The sequence below is a fragment of the Perissodus microlepis genome, chromosome 19 (genome assembly GCF_051167445.1).
Source record: "Perissodus microlepis isolate ML-2025 ecotype Zambia chromosome 19, ASM5116744v1, whole genome shotgun sequence".
In the NCBI taxonomy this organism is placed as follows: Eukaryota; Metazoa; Chordata; class Actinopteri; order Cichliformes; family Cichlidae; genus Perissodus; species Perissodus microlepis.
In genome coordinates, this window is record NC_140479.1 from 10,757,066 (window position 1) to 10,783,671 (window position 26,606).

Consider the following 26,606-nt stretch of genomic DNA (forward strand, 5'->3'; position numbering starts at 1 on the left):
CAGGACACCCCAGAGTTATAGATGCCATTGGTAGTGAAGATGAAGCTAGGATGTGGCTCTGAGTGACTCTGGTGAGGTGGAGATGGGAAAGAGGTGGGTTCCACAAGGGAATGTCTGAAGGGGAGATTGATGGAAGAGCACTGACATTTAAACCATGCAGAGTGGAGGCTGACTGGCTCCAAGAAGGCGGGCATGACGCTGATTGGATTCAGATGTCTGTGCAGGTTCTGTTTGCAAAGTCGCATCTGATCAAACCACAAGACTTCAGTAACAATGTCCTTTGTTGAGAAGAGACCAGAGTGTAGATGTTTGGTCACAGTGGTGATGATTTTGGCTTGTTTTGCCACTATAACACCTGGAAACTAGAGTCAAGCTTTTTTCACTGCTGCTCCCTTTTGGCTTACGTATGTAATATGTTTCATGCTTTTCTTTGTCTGTGGTTGTATTATAATAGGAGGAACTGAGGAGCCTGAGGAATCTCCAATATTTGTTGCACAGTTTTATCTGGCTGCCTATGCAGGCCTCCTCCTGTTATTCAAAGCAGCCTTTAATTTAATGTTGAAAAACTTCAACTTCTGCAAAATGGAACGGGAAAGTTTTAAAAAGAAGCACATGCCCACATGCTCGTCTCAAGTGAGATTTCAGAGAAGCTCCATAAGTCAGCCTCTCCTATAATATACAGACTTGGACAAAATTGTTGGTACCCTTCGGTCAATGAAAGAAAAACTCACAATGGTCACAGAAATAACTTTAATCTTACAAAACCAATAATAAATCTTAACCAATGAAAGTCAGACATTGCTTTTCAATCATGCTTTGACTGAATTAAAAATAAATGCATGAAACAGGCCTGGACAAAAATGATGGTACCCCTAGAAAAGAAAGAAAATAATGTGACCAAAGGGACATGTTAATCCAGAGTCTGTCTCTTTTGAAATCCTTTATCTTATCTTAAGCCAACCTCCCTGGATGTGGCTGCAGGAGGAAATTGATGACAGATCAAAGATGCAGGGGACTCAAACGCGGGACTCCTGAATCAGCTGAACACAAGGATTTATTTACAGAGTTCACCAGGTGTATATACAGAGAGTGCCGGGCAGTGCTATATACAACAATGTGAGGGACGGGACTCCAGGGAAATCCAAGGGGGGGAATCACTCGCTCTCCAACTCTCCACATACATGACTGCAGTTCCTTTCTTCACACTTGACACACAGATTCACATGGGAAAGGTTATCCAGGGGGTCTGTAGATGAGGAAACAGGAATGAGTACGATATTCACAAAAGACACTTGACTTATCTTGAGCTGTAGCTTGACTCTCACTGACGCGTGGTAGACAACGATCCAGCGAAGACCAGCAGTCACCTCCTGGCTGAAATGCCGTTCACCTTGATGGGCATCAGGTGTGTTCTTTTCCGTGGGCCGAGGGCCTCGGGCGTGAACCCACAATGAGTTCCGCCCCAGCGACAGAGAGGAGGTGAGAGAGAGCGCAAGAGAGAGAAAAGAAAGAAAAAGGCCGATCAGCGTCTTGCCGATCCCCCAGGCCGTGACAGGTGCTGCTTTGCTGCATCTGGCACAGGGTGTCTTGAATCTGTGCATGGTACAATGAAATCTCAAGACTATCAAGGGATTCTAGAGAGAAATGTGCTGGGCAGTATCAGAAAGCTTGGTCTCAGTCGCAGATCATGGGTCTTACAACAGGACAATGACACAAAACACAGCTAAAAACACCCAAGAATGGCTAAGAGGAAATCATAAGACTATTTTAAAGTGGCCTTCTATGAACCCTGACCTCAATCCTATTGAGCATCTTTGGAAGGAGCTGAAACATGCAGTCTGGAAAAGGCGCCCTTCAAACCGGAAACAACTGGATCAGTTTGCTCATGAGGAGTGGACCAAAATACCTGCTGAGAGGTGCAGAAGTCTCATTGACAGTTACAGGAATCGTTTGATTGCAGTGTTTGCCTCAAAAGGTTGTGCAACAAAATATTAAGTTGTGGGTACCATCATTTTTGTCCAGGCCTGTTTCATGCATTTATTTTTTAAATAATTCAGTTGAAGCTTGGTTGAAAAGCAATGTCTGACTTTCATTGGTTAAGATTTATAGAACTTTTATTTATTATTACTTTTGTCAGATTAAAGTTATTTCTGTGACCATTGTGAGTTTTTCTTTCATTGACCGAAGGGTAGCAACATTTTTGTCCACGTCTGTAAATATTTAAATATATCATATAGTAAATCTTTGTTAAGCAAGTAACATCAGGATCTTTTACTGCACATGTACATCAGCAAAAAATATCTTGGCGTGCAGTTAAATGGTGAAGTCAGTTATTGTGTTAGTGAATTTTTTACTTATCAACATCAAAATAAATGGCTTCTTGTTCTACAGTAGTCACACACATTAGAGGCAAAAAGATTTAGCTGTCAGCCACAAAATCTTTGTTTAGTTACAAGTTCTAACATGCACAAATGCTCGAAGAAACCAAAAATAAAGTGGATGCCAACTACCATGGCAGCCCTGTAAGTTTAAACAAACTTACTCAAGGTTGTTCAAACATCTAAAATATAATGTTTATTTAGCAGACAACATACAACAACAGAGTTACATATTTGCACTGAAGTCAAGCGAACCTTTGGGTTATTTTAAATAAAAACCAGGAAGCTGTATACAGGGCATCACACCTGTACATTAAGAATTAACATGACTTCTGTGTAAACACCGATTAAACTTACTCTGCAGGTTCCAGAGTAATTCCAAGAAAAGTGGTGGAGTTTGTTTGAGTGAAATTTGCATAGGATGGTAAGGAGGTGCCACAACATGTCCTGGCTGATTTAGGGGATTGTGGGCATTATATAAGACTGAAGCCTGTCCACTCTTAGCTGCAGACCTGCTCCGTATCTACTAAACAACACGCTTCCTCTTTCGTGACTCGTTCAGGTAAGATGTTTGTTTAACAATTTTAGGACTAATGACTAAAATCAGTTATTATAGTTTTGCTTTTTCTATTTATTTTTAGTGTTAGGTTTTGTTTGGTTTTTATTAGTTTCATAGTCTCATTAAATATTATTACTATATGGGCATTTCATTGATATTTTATTTTAAATTACAGTTCTTTTTTTCTTTTAAAAGAAAAAAAACCCAAGCAATGTTTTTAATATTTATATATTATTTCACCTATTTTTTTCTCACCTAGATTTAGTTAGGTGACCCACATTTATCATTATGGGTCAGCTATACCTATTAGAACAGGTGCTGCACTTGTGCTGTTGCAGACTGTTACCTTGCCAAAAACGGCTCATAAAACTGTGAGTTAAATCTTAGGTAATTTCCTCTCAATGTCTACCACTTTAATCTCAGTATGTATATTGTTTATAGTTAATTCTATTAATATTATTAGTAGTAGTAGCAGCTATAGTCAATATAAACATTAAGCATGAGCTGAGCAGCTTCCTAAAAAGCAAATGGGCATACAGTGCTTAACAAATTTATTAGACCATCTATCATAACAAGAATGAAAATGTGTTTTTAGAAATTACTTAGAATTATATTGTTATTTATTAGGCAAATTAAAATAAAATTACAGTTGTATACCCAAATATGAAAATTAATGGATAACAGCTTTAAAAATACTATTTTGATTAAAGAGGCTACACATACAGTTGGTTACAGAAACATAAAACATGATTTTGGTATTTACTAATACTGTTAATTTAGAGCAGCTGTGGCATAAACGTTACACTGGGTGGTGGTCTAATAAATTTGTAATTTGTATGTACTTGTTTTGTGCAGACAGAGATTTTCATACATAAAGAAGCATGCCTACAAATAACCTTTTCTGAAGTACTGAATTTAAACACAAGCAAAGAAGAATAAAATTGTCTTATATGACATTTAAATATATGAAATGACAGAGTATATCATGTTTTTCTGGCATTGACTTTTTACATCAATTCTTACATCAACCAAGCTTTATTTTTAATATCTAAAGTTATGTTACCAAAAAAATATTTAACGTAATTTACTGGTTGTAATCTGGAGGTGGAGTAGACTGATAATCACCCTAGAGGTTTGAGGAGCGTACTGATCATTTTAAGAAGAATTTAATTTTACTGTTAGGATTTGAGCTGACATTGTTTCTTTGTAGCATATCATTTATTATACTAATCTATGAAATTTACATGCCAACTTCTTGAAAACAGACACAAACACTGCAGCAATGCCTCTTTCTGGTGCATGCCTGAACATTATGGAGGCTCGTCACAAGCAGAAGGGATATGGGAGCATCTCCAACCCTGAAAGGTTCTGTAACCAAGACTTCAAGAACCTGAAGCACTACTGTCTAATCAAAGGAGTAAGGTACCTCGATGACATGTTCCCCCCTGATGCAAAGTCTATTGGCCAGGGGATACTGACGCCCTCCGACCTGGCCCACGTGAAGTGGTTAAGACCTGCAGTGAGTATTTAAAGATATTTAAATTGCACATTAGATGCTCTATCACATCTAAATGTTTAATCAGCCGGGGACTGATTCCCCCTTTTTAACTGCAAGTGATTCAGTTTAAATTTTCTGCTAACGACATTTTTCTGCAGTCAGATTGCAAAAGTGTTTGAATGAGCTGTTCTTCAATTCACACAGTCCCAGTACACGGCTAACAATAATGCTTAACATTTCAAAATAAAAGTGGTTGCCAAAACAAGCTTGACATGCAAAACTAGACTGCTAGACATGAGCTAATAATTAATTTTAGAATTTTAGAAAACAAAATACACCTCTGCCCCACTGCATTTGAGATTGTGAAAATGTAGCTCTTCTTATGAACCAAGAAGTGAAATTTTCACTGTAACAGTGCCCTCTAGTGGATGTGACAATAATTAAATTAATCCTGATATTTAAGCCTGTGAAGTTGTGAATTACAGGCCATAGAAGAGTTTCATATTTCAAACTTGGCCCCAAACCTCTCAAATTTGGGAATGGTCGGATACATTAAGTAAAAGTGGAAATGAGTGAAGCAATCCTTAAATTTGAAAACTGACTCCCTGTTTTACAGCAAATTGCTCCTGATGCTGAATTTGTGGTTGACGGCGTCTCCAGATTTGACATTGGTCAAGGTGTACTTGGTAGGGTCATTTCTTCACTCCTAATATTTACACTCTTGTATCTGCCTACAGTCCTGATTGTTCTTTTTTTGTTGTTGTTAAACAGGAAACTGCTGGTTTCTTGCATCAATCGGCGCACTGACTTTCCAGAATCACATCTTTAATCAAGTTGTTCCCCTCGACCAAAAAATCAAAGAGAACTACTGTGGCATTTTTCACTTCAGGGTAAACATCATTAAACTATCAGAATAAGAGAAGTAATTATTATCTGTAACTGTTTTTTCCCCACTAAACTAAAACTTAAAAGCTGTTTATTTCACAGAGTTTGGATTATTTTGTCTCTAATGATCAAATTTCATGAAACACAACAAGCTCACAAAACAATTGTATCTTTACTTTAGTTCTGGAGATTCGGGCGGTGGGTGGACGTCGTCATTGATGACAAGTTGCCGACGATCAATGGCAGACTAATCTTTGTTCACTCCAAAGATCCAAATGAGTTCTGGCCTGCTCTGCTGGAGAAAGCTTATGCCAAGTATGCAAAGAAACATGTGATTTATCCGATATACAGTGAACAAGTTACATGTGGGGGATCTGTGAAAAATATTATCTACCTCTGTCAGGGTTTGTGGTTCCTACACCGACATGACTTCTGGAACTCCTTCAGAGGCTATGATGGATTTCACCGGTGGCGTCCACATGTGCGTCCAGCTGTCGGACGCCAGTTCAGACGTGTGGGGGCTGATATGCAGAGCTGGCAAATCCAACACATTGATGAGCTGTGGTACACCTCAAGGGGTAAGCACAAATAAACAGAGTCAGAGCAGTAGCCGAGTGTGGCGAGAATAAGGCACAGCGGGACCATCTTGAATTTGAGCCATCTTTATTCAGCACTTTTCACCACAACACACACCAACCCCTGAGTCCTGTGTTTTAACACGGCGGACGTGATTGCGGATGTCCTGCAGGTGTGTCCGCACGGTACCACAGACCACACCCCACCACATACCACCACCACATACCACATACAACCCATCGCCCGATTGAGGCCGGGGAGCCATCCGGCCGAACCTACTCCCGCCCACCGGCCTCCAACCTGATGACAGGGCAGTGTCTCTTGCGGAGGCCACCCACGCCTCCAGTGGCGACACTGGTCCGGCAGTTGGCCACCTGGCGAACCGGCACGACCCTGCAGGCACAGCCGTGAGCACCTGTTCAAAGGCGGTTGGACACTCGTCCATTGTTCCAGGACAGCTTGCGTCTTGCTCTTGGCCCCAGGTCGTGCAGGTCCCCCTGACACGGAGACCTCTGTCTCCCTGCGTGGCTCCTCCATCATCTCCGGCTGGAGCAGCTGCTCCACTGCTCCCGGCTGGAGCAGCCCCTCATGCAGCGGCTCCTCACCCAGCAGGCATGGACCCCCTCGCACCTCGTACACCTCCGGCTGGAGCGCCTCCTCCACCACTCCCGGCTGGAGCAGCCCTTCCCGCAGTGGCTCCTCTACCTCCAGTAGGTGTAGACCCTTGCGTGCCTTGTCAGCCGCCTTCGGCTGGAGCAGCTCCTCCACCGCTCCTGGCAGTAGCAGCCCTTCACCCAGCTGCTCACTCTCCTCCGGCCGGCGCGGACTATTGCCCGCCTCGTCTACCACCTCCGGCTGCTAAGGTGCTTAACGCGGCTCCTCCACCGCTTCACCACCGTTGGGACACACCTGTGGGGGTGGTGCCCAGGCACAGAGCACCGCCGCCAGATGCCCAATCCTTTCCAGGTGGCGCTCGGTCTGGTCCTGCAGCTCTTCCTGCTGGCGGCGCACCTCCGCCACCTGCTCCCGCTGGATAGACGCCAAGTCAGCCATCATGGTCCTAGGGCATGCCTACACTGTGACAGGGGATAAAGAGGTAAAGAATTATACTTGCACAGTAATCACAGTTATTATTGGAAGTGAATCTACAGTAATAACATTTCCCACAGTATGCAGTTTAGGAAGAATTACAGCAAAAACAGGTTCCTGACATATTGGACAAATATGTTAAAGGGGAGATTTAAAAACCTTTGAGCATACATTTAAATACCATAACAACTGATTTTTCTGTTGCCTGCTGCCAGCTTATTAGCTAAGGAAAAGCTGTGAAGCTGATCCGTTTGTGGAACCCCTGGGGCAAAGAAGAGTGGGAAGGAGAGTGGAGTGATTGGTAAGCAGTAATCAGCTTTGGTACTGTTTCATGAAGACATGATGGATAAAATTACATGTTGTAAAAATGTTGACATCTGCATTGTGTACTGCTTGATTCCATTGCTGCTCTAAAAGTGACTCAGTTACTCAAGTAGTTCTGGTCTTTAAGAGAAATTTAGTCTGAACTGGTTTTTCCAGTTACTGCTTAAACAAACCAGTGTAATATTTCGTTTAAAATGCAGGTGAAAGTACAACCTTTTTACCTAACGCGTTACAGTAACTACGTTATTATTGTGGTAACGAGCACGGTAACTAGTTATTATGCCAAAATCAGCATTCAATCGTTACTGGGATTTAGATAGGGTCGTTATTCGTTACTTATTGCGGTGGCTATCGTGGAGCTTCCACAGATTCAGTAACATTAGCAAGTGGAGGAGGCCAGCAGGTGGATGAGGGAAAGGGGACACAGGAGGAAGAGAGAGCCGAGGCGGCCGCCGGTCCGAGTGTCAGGTGAACTGAACTTCAGGTAAGAAGTTATGACCTGCAGTCTATCTCGGTCAGATATAAACCAAGTTTAGGGGTAGTTTATTTTCGTTATGCTGACTTTTTCGTACTGGGTACTAGCTAGTTTCTATACAGCTGGGTGGGTGCTATGATGTTACTGATATTGAACTTTATTTTGTTCATATGGTTAATTATTAGAGTTGCCAACCATTCCGTAAAAAACGGAATCGTCTCATATTCAGAGAAAATATCAAGCGTTTCGTATTGAGGTGAAAAGAAACACAGAAACCCTCTCCTGTTGCTACTTTAGTCATGAAACTGATCAATGATCAGCTGATCGGCTTTTCTCTCTCGTTTGTTTATCGCCCACTTTGCGCCAGAAAGAGGAAACCAGCGGATGTCGCGCTAAACAACAGCAGCACGTTTAAGCTTGATCAGCTGTTGTTGGAATTTATTTAATATTAATTTCTAGTATCAGCTGATGTTTGTTGGAGCCACAGCCATAAAAGCTGCTGGTCATGATATCGGTTTGGATATGTGGTGAGAGGGAAACATGAAGATGAAACCAGGAGATGTCCTTACTGAATCATCAGAGCTGAACAGGTGATGGAGAAACAGGTTTACCTTTTAGGTGACATGAATGAGTTGAAGGGAAGTTATGAACTGTTTCTGACAGACAAATAACACCAGGATCCTTTTTTACGTAGCTGACGGCTGGCAACTGCTGGGGGCGGGTCTAGCAAAGTTTTGCCAGGAGGGCCATGTAGGGCATTAACAGGGAGAGGGGGGCACAAAGAAATACTTTTCTTTCTTATTCTCATTTAAAATGTCTAGCTTTTAATGAATAATTATCTTAATCTTACAACAAACGATTGATAGATTGATACATATATACCATCAAAACACTGTACATCACTGTCACAACAGCGTTTGTTTTCATTCAAAGGCTTTAGGATTTTTCCTGTAATGGTGGACCGGTCTCTAGTCAAAATGCCCGGGCTGATTTTTTTTGTCCCAGTCCAGCCCTGTATGCAGCTCATCTGCAGTCTGGTGTTACCTAGATCTTCCTATTCGGAAGGCAGAATTTCCGAGTTCTGAGTACAATCAAAGCACCACGACTGCAGGTTTTGTGTTGGATGTAAGAATCGTACATGACGTTATGACTTAGGCTAGAATCATGGTGGTGCTCAACGACGGTCTAGGCGTTGGATTTCTCTCGTGGAAATATACACATTATTTTTTCCTTTCTATTGGTAGGTGGCACAGTGCACTTGTGGCAAGTAAGCAAGCTAGAAGACTGGCAATCTTGCTGGGTATCCAGTTATGGAAGCAACAAGAGAATTCTGAGTAAAACCAAAGTTACTTTCCCTAGTAACTAGTTACTTTGAAAGTAACGAGCAACTTGAAGTAACTGAGTTACTTTTGATAGAAGTAACTAGTAATGTAACTAAGTTACTCATTTAAAGTAACTTACCCAACACTGGCCTATATTTACTTACGGAATAATTTGTCTTCAATACATGCAACTCTAGATAAAAATTACCAACATAATGTGTCATCTCTTACCTAAAATACTGTCTTTAAGGTCCCCCATGTGGGACATTGTGAGTTCTCAAGACCGCCAAATGTGCCTTTCGGTTGCCGATGATGGAGAGTTTTGGTAAGCAAATTTCGTTAAAAGAAAACTACAACCTCTGGCGGTATTATATTAATACCACCAGAAGTTGTAGTTTTCTCTTTTTTTGCTTTATTTACTCTGTACTATGTCATAAGCTTAGAGTTTTATACTTTGACATCACATCTAAATAAATTAGGAATGAAAATCTACCTGATTTTATTAACAGGATGGCATTTGAAGATTTCTGTAAGTTCTACACAGATCTTGACATCTGTGGCCTGAAACCAGACTTCATAGATGGAAAATCCTCTGCTCAGTGGAAGACCTCTGTGTACGAGGGTCGGTGGGTTGCTGGAACTACTGCTGGAGGTTGCATAAATAACAGAGGTAATTATATAGCATATACTGGAATATAGGTGTTTAAATGTTCTGTTGTACATTAAAACAATATTAATGTTTTGCTATAATACAGAAAAACACATTTGCAACAAAATAAGATGTTAAAGAAACATGCAGAAACTGATTGTCACTGAGCTCTGACAAATAAGGGGAATGAGGGAAAGGGCCAGCGCCACATACAGCGAAAACATAATGTTTTAATCTTCAATTCATGTACATAAAACATATTTTTCCCTCTATGTCCTCCAGACACTTTCTGGACAAATCCACAGTATCGAATTAAGGTCGAAGGTGAAAACTCAGAGACCAATGGGGAGAAAAACATCCTAGTGTCTCTCATGCAAAAGCCTGACAAGAGGAACAGACGCCTGGTGCAGAACCTCCACATTGGCTTTTCTGTATATTTAGTAAGTATTTCTCTATCTCTATCTATCATACATATGGAAAGAAAATGCATGCAAAAGAGAACATGAACTAACTATGGTGAAAATAAAAACCATGTTGAAGTTGACATTTTCAGAGCATGAAAATGTATTTAACCATTGTCAGAATTTGTATCGTAATGTGGAAACAACAATAATGTGGTGTTGAAATGCAGAAAATGACAGATCAAAAATTTACTACAACATAAAAGTTATTTGTGGGCTAGAAAACATTTTGTTAGCAAGCCAAGCTTTAATATGCTGTCCAAACATTCATACAGTGGCTGTGCACATGTTGAAATAACTAACTAACGACTAACTGAATTATTATTTATTCCCAACATGAACGAAATTCCTCTGACGTCCTTCAAGGTGACCAAAGAAGTAAGAAGCTAATTTATTCTATTTCATGTTTATAATACACATACAGTGGCTTGCAAAAGTATTCGGCCCCCTTGAACTTTCCCACATTTTGTCACATTACAGCCACAAACATGAATCAATTTTATTGGAATTCCACGTGAAAGACCAATACAAAGTGGTGTACACGTGAGAAGTGGAACAAAAATCATACATGATTCCAAACATTTTTTACAAATAAATAACTGCAAAGTGGGGTGTGCGTAATTATTCAACCCCCTTTGGTCTGAGTGCAGTCAGTTGCCCATAGACAGTGCCTGATGAGTGCTAATGACTAAATAGAGTGCACCTGTGTGTAATCTAATGTCAGTACAAATACAGCTGCTCTGTGACGGCCTCAGAGGTTGTTTAAGAGAATATTGGGAGCAACAACACCGTGAAGTCCAAAGAACACACCAGACAGGTCAGGGATAAAGTTATTGAGAAATTTAAAGCAGGCTTAGGCTACAAAAAGATTTCCCAAGTCTTGAACATCCCACGGAGCACTGTTCAAGCGATCATTCAGAAATGGAAGGAGTATGGCACAACTGTAAACCTACCAAGACAATGCCGTCCACCTAAACTCACAGGCCGAACAAGAAGAGTGCTGATCAGAAATGCAGCCAAGAGGCCCATGGTGACTCTGGACGAGCTGCAGAGATCTACAGCTCAGGTGGGGGAATCTGTCCATAGGACAACTATTAGTTGTGCACTGCACAAAGTTGGCCTTTATGCAAGAGTGGCAAGAAGAAAGCCTTTGTTAACAGAAAACCATAAGAAGTCCCGTTTGCAGTTTGCCACAAGCCATGTGGGGGACACAGCAAACATGTGGAAGAAGGTGCTCTGATCAGATGAGACCAAAATGGAACTTTTGCCAAAATGCAAAACGCTATGTGTGGCGGAAAACTAACACTGCACATCACTCTGAACACACCATCCCCACTGTCAAATATGGTGGTGGCAGCATCATGCTCTGGGGGTGCTTCTCTTCAGCAGGGACAGGGAAGCTGGTCAGAGTTGATGGGAAGGTGGATGGAGCCAAATACAGGGCAATCTTGGAAGAAAACCTCTTGGAGTCTGCAAAAGACTTGAGACTGGGGCGGAGGTTCCCCTTCTAGCAGGACAATGACCCTAAACATAAAGCCAGGGCAACAATGGAATGGTTTAAAACAAAACATATCCATGTGTTAGAATGGCCCAGTCAAAGTCCAGATCTAAATCCAATCGAGAATCTGTGGCAAGATCTGAAAACTGCTGTTCACAAACGCTGTCCATCTACTCTGACTGAGCTGGAGCTGTTTTGCAAAGAAGAATGGGCAAGGATTTCAGTCTCTAGATGTCTGTGAAGGTTCTCAGTCATCCAGATCATCGTAATGTAAGGAGCTTGGAAAGAAAAGCGTCTGTTCTTCTTTAAGTTGCTTGAAGATGTTTCACCTCTCATCCGAGAAGCTTCTTCAGTTCTAAGGTCAAATGGTGGTGAGTCCCAGATTTAAACCCAGTGGGAGTATCCCCCCCAAAAGAGGGACAAAAGGTCCCCCTGATGATCCTCTACCTAATCACATGAGCCAAGGCTCCCTTGGCTCCCTCTTTTGGGGGATACTCCCACTGGGTTTAAATCTGGGACTGTCCACCATTTGACCTTAGAACTGAAGAAGCTTCTCGGATGAGAGGTGAAACGTCTTTAAGCAACTTAAAGAAGTCCAGACGCTTTTCTTTGCAAGCTCCTTAGATTTCAGTCTCTAGATGTGCAAAGCTGGTAGAGACATACCCTAAAAGACTGGCAGCTGTAATTGCAACAAAAGGTGGTTCTACAAAGTATTGACTCAGGGGGCTGAATAATTACGCACACCTCACTTTGCAGTTATTTATTTGTAAAAAATGTTTGGAATCATGTATGATTTTCGTTCCACTTCTCATGTGTACACCACTTTGTATTGGTCTTTCACGTGGAATTCCAATAAAATTGATTAATGTTTGTGGCTGTAATGTGACAAAATGTGGGAAAGTTCAAGGGGGCCGAATACTTTTGCAAGCCACTGTATGGTGATGTGAAAAAGAAAGTATACTGTCTTTCACTATTAAGGTTTTATGTATCAGGAAACACTGCTATGTTGTAAGATTGTTTGAATCAACAACAATGCATGATATAACACACTCTGTAATTATTTATGTAACAAAGGCCAAGCCAAGCCAAAGAAGAAGTGTGTGGAAAAACTAAGTACACCCCATGGTTCAATAAGCTGTAGAACCAGCTTTAGCAGCAATAACGTGAAAGAACATTGTTGCTGCAATTCATTGAGGTTTTGTCTGTATTTGTTTATGCTCAACTCTCTCGAGGTCCCGCCACAGTGTTTCAGTTTGTTGTACACCAACTGTTAGTGTTCATTTGTGATTGTATTTATCTCATTTTACAGCTAATTTATGTGCTGATACATAAAACCTTCAAGTTGACATGTCTGTACGCACTTCAGAAACTTCTTCAAATGAAATTGGGGAGCTGAAATATCACTTTGAATAATTTCAGTACAAAACGCAAAGTGGGAAGTTTCCAGCAATGTTCTTCAACACCCATCTGCCTGTTGCTCGGAGTGATAAATACATGAATGCCCGTGAGGTGATAGAGTTCCTTATGCTGAAGCCTGGTGAATACCTGATTGTGCCATCCGCCTTCAAACCCAACGAGACAGCCTCCTTCATCCTCACCATCCACTCAAGAGAAGAGACGTGTTGCTAGTATGCTCACCCTCGATGTCTGATGATATGACATAAAAAAAGTTTTCAAACAAAATTTGCATTTGATACATTACAGTTGATTTCTATGAAAGTAATGCATATTGGTCTGTCTCCCCACAGTGAGAATTCAAATGCAAATGAGCAAAAATATGAGCCAGTTGAAAAGGTGTGTGACAAATCATTTAATTGTGTCCATTTTATTTTGCTGTTCATGTGTTATTAACGTGAACTGTTGACTCGTCAGGTCACAAAAGTAAAAAACCATCAGGATGAAGAAAACATTCTTCCGTCAATACTCTGACAAGGTAAATAAAAAAGATCTTTTTGCTAATAGTATTAGCCACATTACTGCAATATTACAAGTTTATATAGCATTATGTGTCTAACGTCTGTGTAATGTGTCAGGTAGTAAACCAAATCAATTAATGTTTCAGTATGAAGAAGTGGATGCTGAGCAGCTCCAGAGGCTTCTAAATGAAAACATCCTGAAAGGTTTGGCCTTTAAAAACTCTGTCAAGCTCAATTTAAATTTACTGGGCCACCTACACATGGCTGTTTGGCCATAGGAACCCATTCCATGAAGCTCCTTGTGCACAGTTTTTGTGCTGATGTTAATGCCAGAGGAGGTTTGGAGCCCTGTAAATACTTTTGTTCATATAGCGTAGTTTCCAGGTCTGACCCGTCCAATTTATAAATCAGTATTATTTCCTGTAAGCCTTCATCGGACTCTGGCAAACTCTGGTTTATGAGAATATGACTCTAACTTATTAATACAAAATAAACTGTGGTCCACATTAGTGTAAACATCAGTAATACAGCAGGGTGTGCAAGACCCTCAGTTTCTTAGTCGCCATGGCTACTTCGACATGCAGTCTATGACCCTGAATGCTGTGGATGACAACTGTGCTACACTGTCTTTGCTAATTCAACTCTGTTTTATTTAGGAGACATGAAATCTGGAGGGTTCAGCCTTGATGCCTGTCGCAGCATGGTGGCTCTAATGGATGTATCCTGTTATAATACATGTGATACTGGAAAAAGAAGATTAAGAAACTTTGTAGTTTGCCTTTCTGAGCTGTTGAAAAGTAATAATTACAGAAGAATAGTCTATGTGTAAGCAGACCTGAGTGCTCTTCTGTTGATATAACCAGCATTACTCATCTGAAAGACCAGACTAAGATTTGTCCCTTTGCTACCTTAATGTGGGTTTTAAAAGACATCAATCACAGGCAAAGTAAACAGTGAGGAATTTGTCCGTCTGTGGAACAAGGTCACTAAATACAAGGTAAAGGAAAAAAACAGCCTTAAAACATATATCAATACATCTGCTATAGATGTGAAGATTTTCCCTGATCACAGTTTCTTTTTTTTCTTCTCTTATCAGGAGACTTTCTTCCTCACCGACGTTTCAAAAACAGGAACGCTGTCACTGAGTGAGCTGAGGAATGCATTTGTAGCTTCAGGTATATCAGACAAGGATTCAGTATATTTAATATAAATGTAATATGTTCAAATATAAATAGTATGAACAAAAAAAACAATTCTGTGCTTCATACTGCAACACTGAATCACATTAAATTATGTAATAAAATTCTAGATTATAGTTTAACTGCATAAATTATCATTGGAAAAAATACAAGAATTATAGTATAGTATAATTAATATATATTCATTATATAGATGATATTGTAAATGTCACAGTAAACATGTTAATGTTTGGATAAAAATGTTCCAACTATCATCATAAAGTTACAAGCACACACACCCACTTCCTGGTGCATTTGGATGAGGGGAATTGAGGGTTCCTAATATCTGCAAATACCTGCTCCCCTTGTCCTTATTATCTGGTTAGGCAAAATATACCTTTATCTGTGACTTCTGCTTTATTTGCATCAGCCAGGCAGGACAGGTTCAACCAGAGAACCTCCCTCCCTGTACACTCCCCATCCCATGAAACAACCAAAGCCCTGAATAGCTCCTTTGGAGCTGGATGAGATTGTTTTCCAAACATATTTAAAGCCTGATGGCAAGATTAGATGATCCCGAGTCCAGCTGTTGGCCCACATCCTCTTGATGTCAGGATCTTGATATCCAGTGACAACAATAAGTGGTGTTGTGTTTCCTTTTTATTGGCAGAAGGATGTTTAAGGATGCTTGAGAAAGTTGAAATGGTTTATATGGACTGAAGGTGGGAGGATGGGTCATCCTTATGAGATGAGATGAGATGAGATAGCCTTTATTTGTGAATTTATTATGACTTTATTATGACTTTGCACATGGCTGAATATTGTGACTATTGTCTGTCATCCTCACAAATGGCATGGGATTTCATACCAGCTTAATAATGCAATTAGATAGATAGATAGATAGATAGATAGATAGATAGATAGATAGATAGGCAAACTCCTCCTGAAGTCTGCACTAGTGTGTATATGTATGTATGTACATATATCTCAGCAAACTCCTCCTGAAGTCTGACTGTGTGTGTTCTTCAGGAATGAAGGTTTCAGATGACATGCTCAGTCTGATGGCTCTGCGCTATGGTGCCTCCTCTGGACACATGGCACTGGAGTGCTTCATCAATCTCATGATTCGCTTGGACTGCATGAAGAGTAAGTGAAGCCGAGAAGAAATAACAACAATAGATGTGTAGATAGCTGAAAATAAATAAAAATAAATAATAATAATAAATAAAAAAAACGCATTAGTTTAAATGGTGATACTTAAATGTTATTAATAAATAATCTCTGTCTTATTTTCAGTGGATGTACGTTTCCATGTACACTTAAGCCAGCTGAAAGACAAATGCACGTTTCATCTGGAAAACACAAGAAGATATTTCAAAAACTTGTTTTCTGTGAATTAGCTATAACACTTTATTACTTTGAAACAACTAAACACAATAATGTGAAACTATAACAAACACAATCATTTAAAGCTGTAAACCTTATGCCTCTTTGCATATTATGTCAATGACTGAATAACTGCATTTTTTTTGTGAATAGTACTGCAAACTTGTCAATCTGTGTTTTAATTAGAGATGGCACGATACCACTTTTTTATGTCCGATACCAATATCATAAATTTGGATATCTGCCGATACCGATATGAATCCGATATAGTATATTTTTTACTCAATAAAACTGTTTTTTAATATCTTGCTGCATTTTGTATAAGTTCATACTGAAGTTTAAAAAAAAAAAACACTAAAGCTATTCTGTTAAACCTGTATGCAAAAAATACACTGCACCCAAAATACTTCATAGTTCAGCAAAACTGATCAATCTAATAAACTTAAACCTACTCCATCCTCCTTATTCTGGTATTTTAAAGAGTACTTAGCGGAAATATTAAGCAACCTAACTAATAGGGTTGCCAACTCCCAGAAAAGAAAAAAAAAAGGGAACCACCCCCCACCCTCCATCTCATGATGCTTAACATCTTTCTTCAACAAATTTGCAGACTGCACAGATGGTACCTTCCCAAAGGAAAAAGTACTATGGGTATAGGGTATATACCTATACCCTATGTACTAGGGTATATTAGACTTAATAGTTACTATATACAGTAATGGACTTCTATACATTTTACATCAGATTAAAACTTTGGGTGTAAGATTCAGATAGTTATTTATTAAAAGCTAGACATTTTAAACGACAATAAGAAAGAAAAGTATGTTTTTGTGCCCCCTTTTCCTGTTAATGCCCTATCGACCCCCCTGGCTAAACTTTGCTACACCCGCCCCTGCAGAAGAGGCAGTTGCTCCATATATCAGTTGTTAAGCTTAACGTGGGAATGCTGTACAAACATTCAGAGATGAATTTACACACTTGCTTTACTTCTCTCTGGGATCACTTTCTTGGAGATGAAATGCCGGTTTGGTACCGAGGCTCCAAATACTCAACCAGACCACCGAGAGGTCTCACGCCACAGCCGCTCTATCACGTGACGCATACTGCTCGACGTGCTAAGGTTATGAGCTGAGTTACGTGATATTTAATGGATCGGATTACATTTTTTATTTCTCTCCGATTTCTCTCTTATATCCGATCCAGTAATTTAGGTAAGTATAGGACCGATACCGATACGTAATATGAGATTGGTCCATCTCTAGTTTTAATAGAAACAAAAAACAGATGTTAGTGAATGACATGGGACTACTGTATGAATCAAAAATGAATGAAGTGGATGGGAAACTAAACTGATAAGTAAATAAATGTTAAAAAACTAGGAAAATGGAAATTCAAAGAAAAAAATGTCACATTTAACTGTACATTTGTTTTTATATGTATTTTTCTATATCAGCTGCTTTTTAAAATTCCTTTTATATTGGGGAAAGGAAGCAGCAAACTTCATTGGGTCAGTTTCAATCCTAAGCTAATAGTGAGAGGTTGCATTCTCCTTCTTTGAATAAAGCATTTTCTTTGTGATCTTCAGCAATTCTCTTTTTTTCCAGCAGCTGGGACCTTTAAAAAAATAATTTGTTTTGTGGGTTTTGATATATTTAGCTGCATAGCTGCCTGTAAAGTTACATTTTCTTAATAAAATCGTATTTTATATGTAGATTTGCCTTCTTTGAGTCTTCTTTGACAACTTTTTTTTTTCTTACCTAGACACTTTTATGGTTACTTCCCTCTATCACTTTGAATGCTTTAGACATTTTAAAAAATATATAAAAAGTTTCTCGCCAGGTGACCTGTCCAAGGTGTACTCCACCTCTACCATTTAACTCATTCATTCATGTTTATTCTCTACAGGACCTTCATGAGCTCATCACCTGGAGTTTTTCCAACAACCCAGGAGGAAGTGGATTTGCCTTCATGCTATACCCCAACCCAAAAAAGGTGTGTTTCAGGCCAGTAGCCCTCACAGAGCCTTTGTTTTGCTGTAAGTCTTGTTCCTTCTGCGAAGCAAATAATTGTTCCACTATTTATAAAGCACATGTGAGTGAAAATTCTGTAACGCAAACATCCATTCACACACTGTTGGGATCTCTCTCTCTCTCTCTCTCTCTCTCTGTGTGTGTGTGTGTGTGTGTGTGTGTGTGTGTGTGTGTTTAACAAAGCAGTTTGATCCTCCTTCTTGGTCTCCCTCAGTAATGGTTTCTTTGATTGTATGTATCTCAGAGCTGGTGATGCTCAGTTGTGTCTGCTGCTTGAACTCGGAAACTTTAATGTTGTGTACCATTAATTGGCTTCTTCTCAGGCCAGTAACTTGATGAATTTATCCTCTGAACTGAGAGAAGTCTTGCTTTATTATTCTGTGAGACCGTAACGAGAACCTTTATTTTTCTGTTTGATGATTCTTTTTCTATGTTGCACATGAAGAAACTTTCAAAGTTCTTGAAATTTAGTAACTAACTGAAGTGAAAGCATAGATTAACTGGTGGCTGCTAGAGGTTACTTGTTGCTGCTGGCCTTGTGATGCTTTTATTCACAAGCAGGTTGCCACCGGTAGTTTGCACAAAAGATGCCAACTTGTCTGCAGAAACTCGCTACTTACTCTCTGAGCTGTAATAAGAAACGTCCAAGAAATTCCGATCCAAAGTGGACACAGAGAAAGCAGTAGGATACAACTTTTCAAAATAAAAATTGTATCCTACTGCTGCAACCAATGGACAACCAAGTGTTACAGGAGGAAAATGGTATAGAAATTACTTTTATTTTTATTGCACAAAAGGACTCTATAGGACACTAGCATGCTAACGCAAAGTAACCCAAGGATCCAAAGTGATGATAAAACTAAGTAAATGCCGAGACCAGCCCAGCTGCAAGACTTAGGATAATGACTAATGTGTAATACATTATTGTTTGAATAACAACCCCAACACTAATCCCCTTTTTCACAGTTTCACTGCTGCTTCCATGAAAATGACTGGTATTTGTGGAAGCCTGCTAGCAATCAAAGCAATCACAAGGAGGTTTTCAGTGCAACGTTATATATCTCTTTGCAAACAATGTTATCACCAGCCGGTGCCAGAATACACCCTTTTCCCTAGCAACTGCCAGTTACCAGTGGGCCATTGACTGGTCTCTCCGCCCATTTGAGAGGATGATCTAATATGGATAAAGGTAGCAAAGGTGGGAAGGAATCATTCCTTTTTAATGTCATCGCCCACTGCTGAGTGTAGAAAAAGGAAAGCATAAGGGACGAAGACAAAGACCATTCGCATGCCATGTGAGAGAAAAGACAAACTTTAATGACATGTAGCAGTGGTATGTAAGTGTCTGGGGAGTTGAATAAATGTTAAGAGCATCATGGGAAGCTCAGCAGAATCCTGAGCCTATAACAGCATAAGACTAATCTCAAAAGCAGACAGAGTTTCTGTCTGCTGAACCCAAACTGGGAGCTGGGTCCACAGGAGACGGGGCTCTGCCTCTCAATCTAGTCTTGGAAACTCTATGAGCAGCAAGTAAGTCTGCAGTGGAGGATGAAAGTTCTTTATTAAGTTAACATGATATTTGAGGTATGTAAGGGTTTGATTATTTAGGACTTTTATATGTAAGTGAAAGTTTTTAAAATTTAACTCAAGATTTAACAGGGAACCATTGAAGAAACGCTGACATACTGGGAATATGTGTTTCCTGTTAATTTCACTACAGTGTTGTGGATTAACATTCCCTTTGTACCTTCTGAAATGCTTGAGAGGGGAAACTCTTGGTACTGTCGTGGAATATTTACAAACATTTAGCAAGGCTACTGGTGTAAGTAAATTTATGCTGGAAATTATTAGAGTTTCAGTAAATGTGGCTCATGCTCACTGGGGAGTTTTTACACAAGGAAGTGTGCCACTTCCCAGGATGCTTGATGAGCTAGCCTCTATACTTAGGTGCTTTTCCTCTACTACATACTCTTACAGTTTACAAACACTGAACTGCAGTTGAATCAATGAATACCTTCCAGATTCTGGTGCCAGAATTGGAATTGATGGTTCATTTGCTAAACTTCTTCTTTTTTCTTTTTTAAATGTATTTACATGAAAATGTTCCAGTGATTTTGAGTCTTTTTGATAATGCCCCTGAATGCTTTGCAAATGATTGAGCCTTATATGTAAAAAGTAACCTGAACCTGAAATGAGGAGTGGACAGTGGGAAAATAAGAAAAAGCCAGATACATATGTGCATAATGCATTTATCAAAAAGAGCTGCATTTGAATGACAATATAAAATCATTTCAACAGTATGTTGATTCCAACCACACTGGCGCTTTCTTGCACTGTTGTGTCAGTAATGAGTGATGAATTAATCAATAAAGCATCATGGCCAAATCAAACATTGCACCCTCACATAATCGATGTGTGTTTAATGAACTCAAAGTGCACAAGGAAAAAACATCCTTTATAGCCTTTTCCCTGTTTTTCTGTTAGAACAGTTACAAATCCAGAGCAGCCTGTTACATGCAAGCACATTCTTGTAGTATTTAATTTTCATTGATTATTCATATTCACGTTATATATCTCAGATTGTTCCCTCTACAATAAGTTTCTGTCTTCTGTGACAATTAAAAATAGAAATGTCTACTTTTTGAAAAAAGTTATCTTGAAAGCATTTTGCATTTTGGCAATTATCTAAACGACAACTTAGAGCTTAGCAGGAAAAATATACATGGATCTCTTCTTCAGTGCGTGCAGATGAACTGTGCATCAAACGTCCATTCCTTTGCGTTAAGTGTACATCGAAATGTACATCCACTGGAAATAAAGAGAGACAGGTTGTTAGTGCAGTATGTGCAGCCCCTCCACCTATCTCCAAGGACATCCTGGCCTACTCTTCTTGATCATTGGCTGACATGGGAGAGTCTTCAACTGACATAGCTCTCCTTGGAATGCTGAACTATAAAAGCTGGCCAAGATAAAAGGCTCAGTATCTTTCATCCCTCTTTGATGGCTATATTTGTAACTCTCAAAAAAAAGCTGCACTTGAGGGATATAAGTGAAATCAGTTGAACTTTTAGCAAATGGCAATCTAAGTTTGTCCTTAACACATTAACAGTTATTAACTGTCTAACATTACCAACGTGTTTTAAAATCCCGGACATGCCCTACTTGGTCACAAACTAGCTCAAGGTATGCACAAGGAGTACGCAACTGTTTCCTTTAGTGTAAAATAATTTATGAATAGTATATAAATTTATTTTCAGTTTTAAAAATAATGTATTTTTCTTTCCTCTGAACTTCAAAATGAATCAACATCTGTTATAAAATGTACTAATGAGAACAAGCTGGCTTTATTACCTCAGACTCTTGAAGAGTCATGGCTTTTCCATCAGATAACTGTCTGAAGATTTCTGTTGATGAGCAAAAATTAATTGAATCTCTTAAAAGATACGTATAAAATTAATGTCTTCCACAACAAAAAGGTTAAAGTTTTCCGTTGTGAGGTTGTATTTTTTGATTGACTTACTTCAGATAAATCGCAAACAGAAATAAACAGATCATAGCTTGTCCCACTTGTCTTCACTTACTGTTCATGCAGTCAAAGCGAAGGATGAGACTGATGAAGCTCTCCAGCGTCATGTGTCCAGAGGAGGCGCCGTAGCGCAGAGCCATCAGATTCAGCATGTCGTCACTCACCCTTATTCCTGACAAGCACATTAAACACACAAATTCACATTAATGACTTGCATTGAGACTTTGGTCAGAAACTCTTAGATTCTAACAAAATTAATTTAGAACTTTTGTATTAATAGAGACGTAGTTCCTCTAGGACAGTGCTTTAACTGAAAAATTACACAGGCGCTTGGTAACCCTATGTTTATATAGGAAGTAGTGCTGTCAGCGTTAATCTCATTAAAATGATGTTAACGCATTTACGTGGCAAATCTCCGTTAACAAGTTATCACGGATCGCCCCGTGCGTGAGGCTGGATGGTGTCAACATGTTAACGAGCTAACCGCACTAACAACGCCATGTAGCCCCATTTTAACGAGATTGACGCTGGCAGCACTAATAGGAAGATAACCAGAATACAACCAGATGGCAATCGGCTGAGTCGAGTGTCCATTTTCAAAGTAAAGCAAGTTGCTGTCATTAGCAGAGGCTGACTCAGATTGATTGCAACTTGTTGGCAGTTTATCTGCATTTATAAATAACATGGCTGTTATTTGCACACCTTCACCAATCTGTCAGACAATGATGCAGTCAATCTGAGGTAGACCATAATCCCTTGGAGACAGGTTGCCTCCCATCAGGTGAAATGAGCAATCTCTTTGCAATTGAAAATGTTTGCCATGAGGTTGAAGGTGTTGCAAGCTCTGGGCAATCAGTTGGTGATCGCAATTACTTGCATACGACCAGCACAAAGCATCAATTGCCAAGTTTTTTCCCAATCACAAGAAATAGCAGTCCTATTTTTGTTGTGGTGTGCCTTAGCCATTTGGGAGTCCAGTGAGAGGATTGCAGGAGAGTGTAGTTTCAGGAACATTAATGAATGAATGAATTCCAAGCAGGCCTACCTGAAACTAAGAATGCATTTCGTAGTTCCCTCAGTGACAGCGTTCCTGTTCATGAAACATCAGTGCGGAAGAAAATTTCCTAGAAAACAAAAAGAAAAAAGCCACAATTGGAATGCAGCAGAAGTATTATTCATACATAATTAAATATAGAGCAGTGCATGTAGTTCAAAACATTTAAACTTTTTTCAGCATCAAATATTTAACCTAATTTTCATTGTCTTTACCTTGAATGTAACAACTTTGTTCCACAGACGAAGAAATTCCTCACTGTTGAGTTTTCCTGTAATTGATGTCTGTTTTACCCAACATTAAGGCAACAAAACTACGTGTGCGAGTAAAACATGTACTGGCCAACTGGGTAGCTCCTCTACAAGCCAAGAAGCTGTGCTGACCAGTGTTGGGGAGTAACGGAATTAGCCAGAGGTCCCTTTATGGTTTTACGCCTTTACGGTTCGGAGCCGCGGACCTGTTTTATATAAGCGCGGAATAGTTTTCTATACGAGATCGCTGCAAAAAGTGCAGCCTTACCTAATGTCCACCCTACTGTTACTCATTTTATATTAAGATTTAAACATCTAGTTGGTGTTGGTATGGCGAATAACCTTCAGTAAAAGTAATAATTCACACCGCAATAGTACATTCGTGTAGTTGTAAAAAGCATGATAATATATTAAGTAATCCAAAGTATTCAGAATACGTTACTCTCATTGAGTAACGTAACGGAATACGTTACAAAATACATTTTGGGGCATGTATTCTGTAATCTGTAGTGGAATACATTTTAAAAGTAACCTTCCCAACACTGGTGCTGACCCACTAAAGTGTGAACTCTACAGGACTGCTAACCATATGAAGAAACTCTCATAAAACCTCAAAGTGACAAGGTGAAGACTTTTCTAACTGGCCTTTTTCCAAAAACATGAGATAAAATTAAGACCTTTATTTGGCAAGAACTCTGAGATATCCTTCAATGCTACATCCAGATGAACATAATTTGTTGGGACTTCCTCACCTGGATTGTTGACTCTTTAACTCTGTTTAAGATACTTTTTGATATTATTTTCAAATTACTTAGCTTTAGTCAAAATGTTGCTGTGATCATGCATACAAATGTTTGAAAATGTGGAGAACATGTAAATCTATTATTTGCATTGTCTGAGTGACTATGACAAATGTCACACGCACCACAACAGGATACATCCATTAATGCAACCATGCTGCGACAGGCGTCAATACTGAAGCCTCCAGATTTCAGGTCTCCTAAATGAAACAGAAATATATATTTCAGCAATATATAAGTCTTGAGCTCTTAAGCTGTAGTCTCTTGAAGTCCAAACCTTTTAGGATGTTTTCATTTAGAAGCCTCTGAAGCTGCTCAGCATCCACTTCTTCATACTGGAAATGAAAACAGGATTTCTCTTATACTTCTGTTTATGAGCCTCGGTCACTTGTTAACGTACCAAATTAAACTGTCCCCACACACTAGCAAACACACACTCTGACTAATTTGTGTATTGCTGTAATTTCTCTTTTACAATATAAAATCTTTGCTAGCTTTAGCAAAACTCTAACCCATCAAGCTAAATATTATGAGTTGTAATCAAGTTATTTCAAGTTGCCCAGAAAAAATTAGGTTAGATGGAAAAGGTGGATAGATATTTTGATGATTAGCATTGAAGTAATGCATGGCTATTAGTTCAGCGTGTGGGTGCAATTCTAGGGCCACTGTTATTCACAGTTCTCATAATTAAGTGAGTTACACATTGATTTTTGTTTTGTCTGGAAACATCTAAGTGCTTCCAAAAAAGATTTGAACTCAGATTAAAACCCATTTTTTTAAAAAATGTTTCCAATAAAGCTGGCTAACATTACTTAGCCAGTTAAATATTGCTACTTTTGATAGGACACCAAATTAGAAAAAGTTTGTCTATAAGTACCTTGGTTTTATTACTATGGACACTGAACTTGTCTTAAAGAAGATGTTATTGCATATTCTTTTTTTTTTTTTTTTTTTTTTTTTTTTTTACTATTTTATAGTGCTCTAGACTGTATATCTAGAGATAAAATGTGTAATTTAGAGCTACACAAAGCTAATATTTAAACAGTCTTTCTCCATTTTCATATTTTATTTCTGTCTTATTAATATCAACTTAGTTCTTCAGTAAGTTAAGCTTTCTTCACCCTACTGACCCAATAATGATGTGTCATACAAGATATGCATATTTTGATCCTAGCTTAAATTGCTACTAAATAACTGTGATAAATAACCAACAGTGAGAAGACAACTAAACCACGAGTGCATCTTTAAAGTAGCCAAAAAATTAATCAGGATGATTAAGCTTTCACTTTAAAATTTCTCACTTTTATACACAACTGATGTTCTGTTGCGGATTTTTTTAGTTGAGAACAAATGTAACGAAATGCATTTAAACTTTCATGTTAGCACATTTTATGTTCATTGTATACAGAAGTCAAACAGTTTTATTTTGTGCACTGAAGTATAATAGTTAGTCAAACCTCTCACAGATAAGTTTTAGATAAGGATGAAAAAAATCTTATCAAACAAACAAAAGTTTGCACTGTGTGATAAAACTCAGTCTATATAAGAGAAATAGTAAACTCAACAGTGTCAAGTATGCTTGTGAGAAAATAAAAGGAAGTTACCTTGTCAGAGTGTTTATGGAAAAACTCTCTCCTTTGTTCATCATCCTGTTGATTTTTTACCTTGACCTGAAACAGAGAAATTAAATTCTGTGTTAAATAAAAAGCTATTTACATATCATTTAGCATATAACACAACCGCAACCAGACGTGATTTATTGTTGAACACCCACCTTCTCATCAAGCTCATGTTTGTGATCACCAGAATTATCACTGCAGAGGAAAAAAAAATCACAATTTATTTGTTCTTGTCTGTTTTGCATATATCTCATGCAGATTGTTCCAATTTAGCAATGTTGTCTTTGCACAAACAATGAGCGTGCATACTAGCAGTTGGTCTCTGATTTTGCGTGGATGGTCAGGATAAAGGAGGCTGTCTCGTTGGGATTGAAGGTGGATGGCACAATCAAGTATTCCCCATGCTTTAACATAAAGAACTCCATCACCTCACGGGCATTCAGGTAGGTTTTAGTTTGGGCCACAGGTGCCTGGGATTTGAAGAACTCCTCTGTAAACTTCCCCCTCTGTGTCTTATACTGAAATAACAGGTAGATATGTCAGTTATCTTGCACCATTTAAAGTGGGGCTGCTGTATCTGTAAATGGGAACTGGATACAAACTGTTTCTTACTTTTTCAGTCACCTTGAAGGAAATCAGTGCAAGTTGGTTCATGTTCGGAATAAGAAATATACTCAGTGTCAGAATACAACCCCAATGAAATCTGTATGCATCTTTTACTAATGATTATAGGCTCTTCAAAGATGATGACAACTGAGCCAAAGGTTTAATCATTGAAGGAATAGCAGTGTAGCGTTCAAGTTGAGGTCATCCTTATCACCATCCTGATGTGCAATACCTTTGTAACTTGGAAACGATTCAAAAAATAAAAGTGTCATGACATTTCCATATTAGGCAGTGAAGAGCAATGTTTACCTCAAATATGAAAAACCCAATGTGGAGGTTTTGCGCCAGGTGTCTGTTCCTTTTTTCGGGCTTTTGCATGAGAGACACCATTATGTTTTTATCACCATCTTTCTCTGAGTATCCACCGCAAATTTTGAAACGACACTGTGGATTAGTCCAGAAACTGTCTAGAAAGCAAATAAAAAACATGGTTTATTTGCCGGACACAGAAAATGAAAGTTCAAAA

At 39.1% G+C, this 26,606-nt stretch overlaps 1 protein-coding gene across 1 annotated transcript; it reads left to right on the top strand.

Moving 5' to 3' along the window:
• Positions 1–2,083: 2,083 nt before the first annotated feature.
• Positions 2,084–24,567, top strand: LOC146365526 (calpain-1 catalytic subunit). Its single transcript, XM_084915550.1, is given in 23 exon segments — positions 2,084–2,940; positions 4,203–4,456; positions 5,052–5,121; positions 5,207–5,325; positions 5,502–5,635; positions 5,724–5,898; positions 6,226–6,241; positions 6,946–6,992; positions 7,201–7,286; positions 9,357–9,431; positions 9,616–9,776; positions 10,038–10,245; positions 12,947–12,965; positions 13,134–13,342; positions 13,463–13,508; positions 13,587–13,612; positions 13,614–13,647; positions 13,777–13,834; positions 14,287–14,348; positions 14,559–14,627; positions 14,727–14,805; positions 15,838–15,954; positions 16,105–24,567. Coding segments are annotated over 22 exon segments (2,151 nt in total). The 5' UTR covers positions 2,084–2,940; positions 4,203–4,219; the 3' UTR covers positions 16,209–24,567.
• Positions 24,568–26,606: the final 2,039 nt, after the last annotated feature.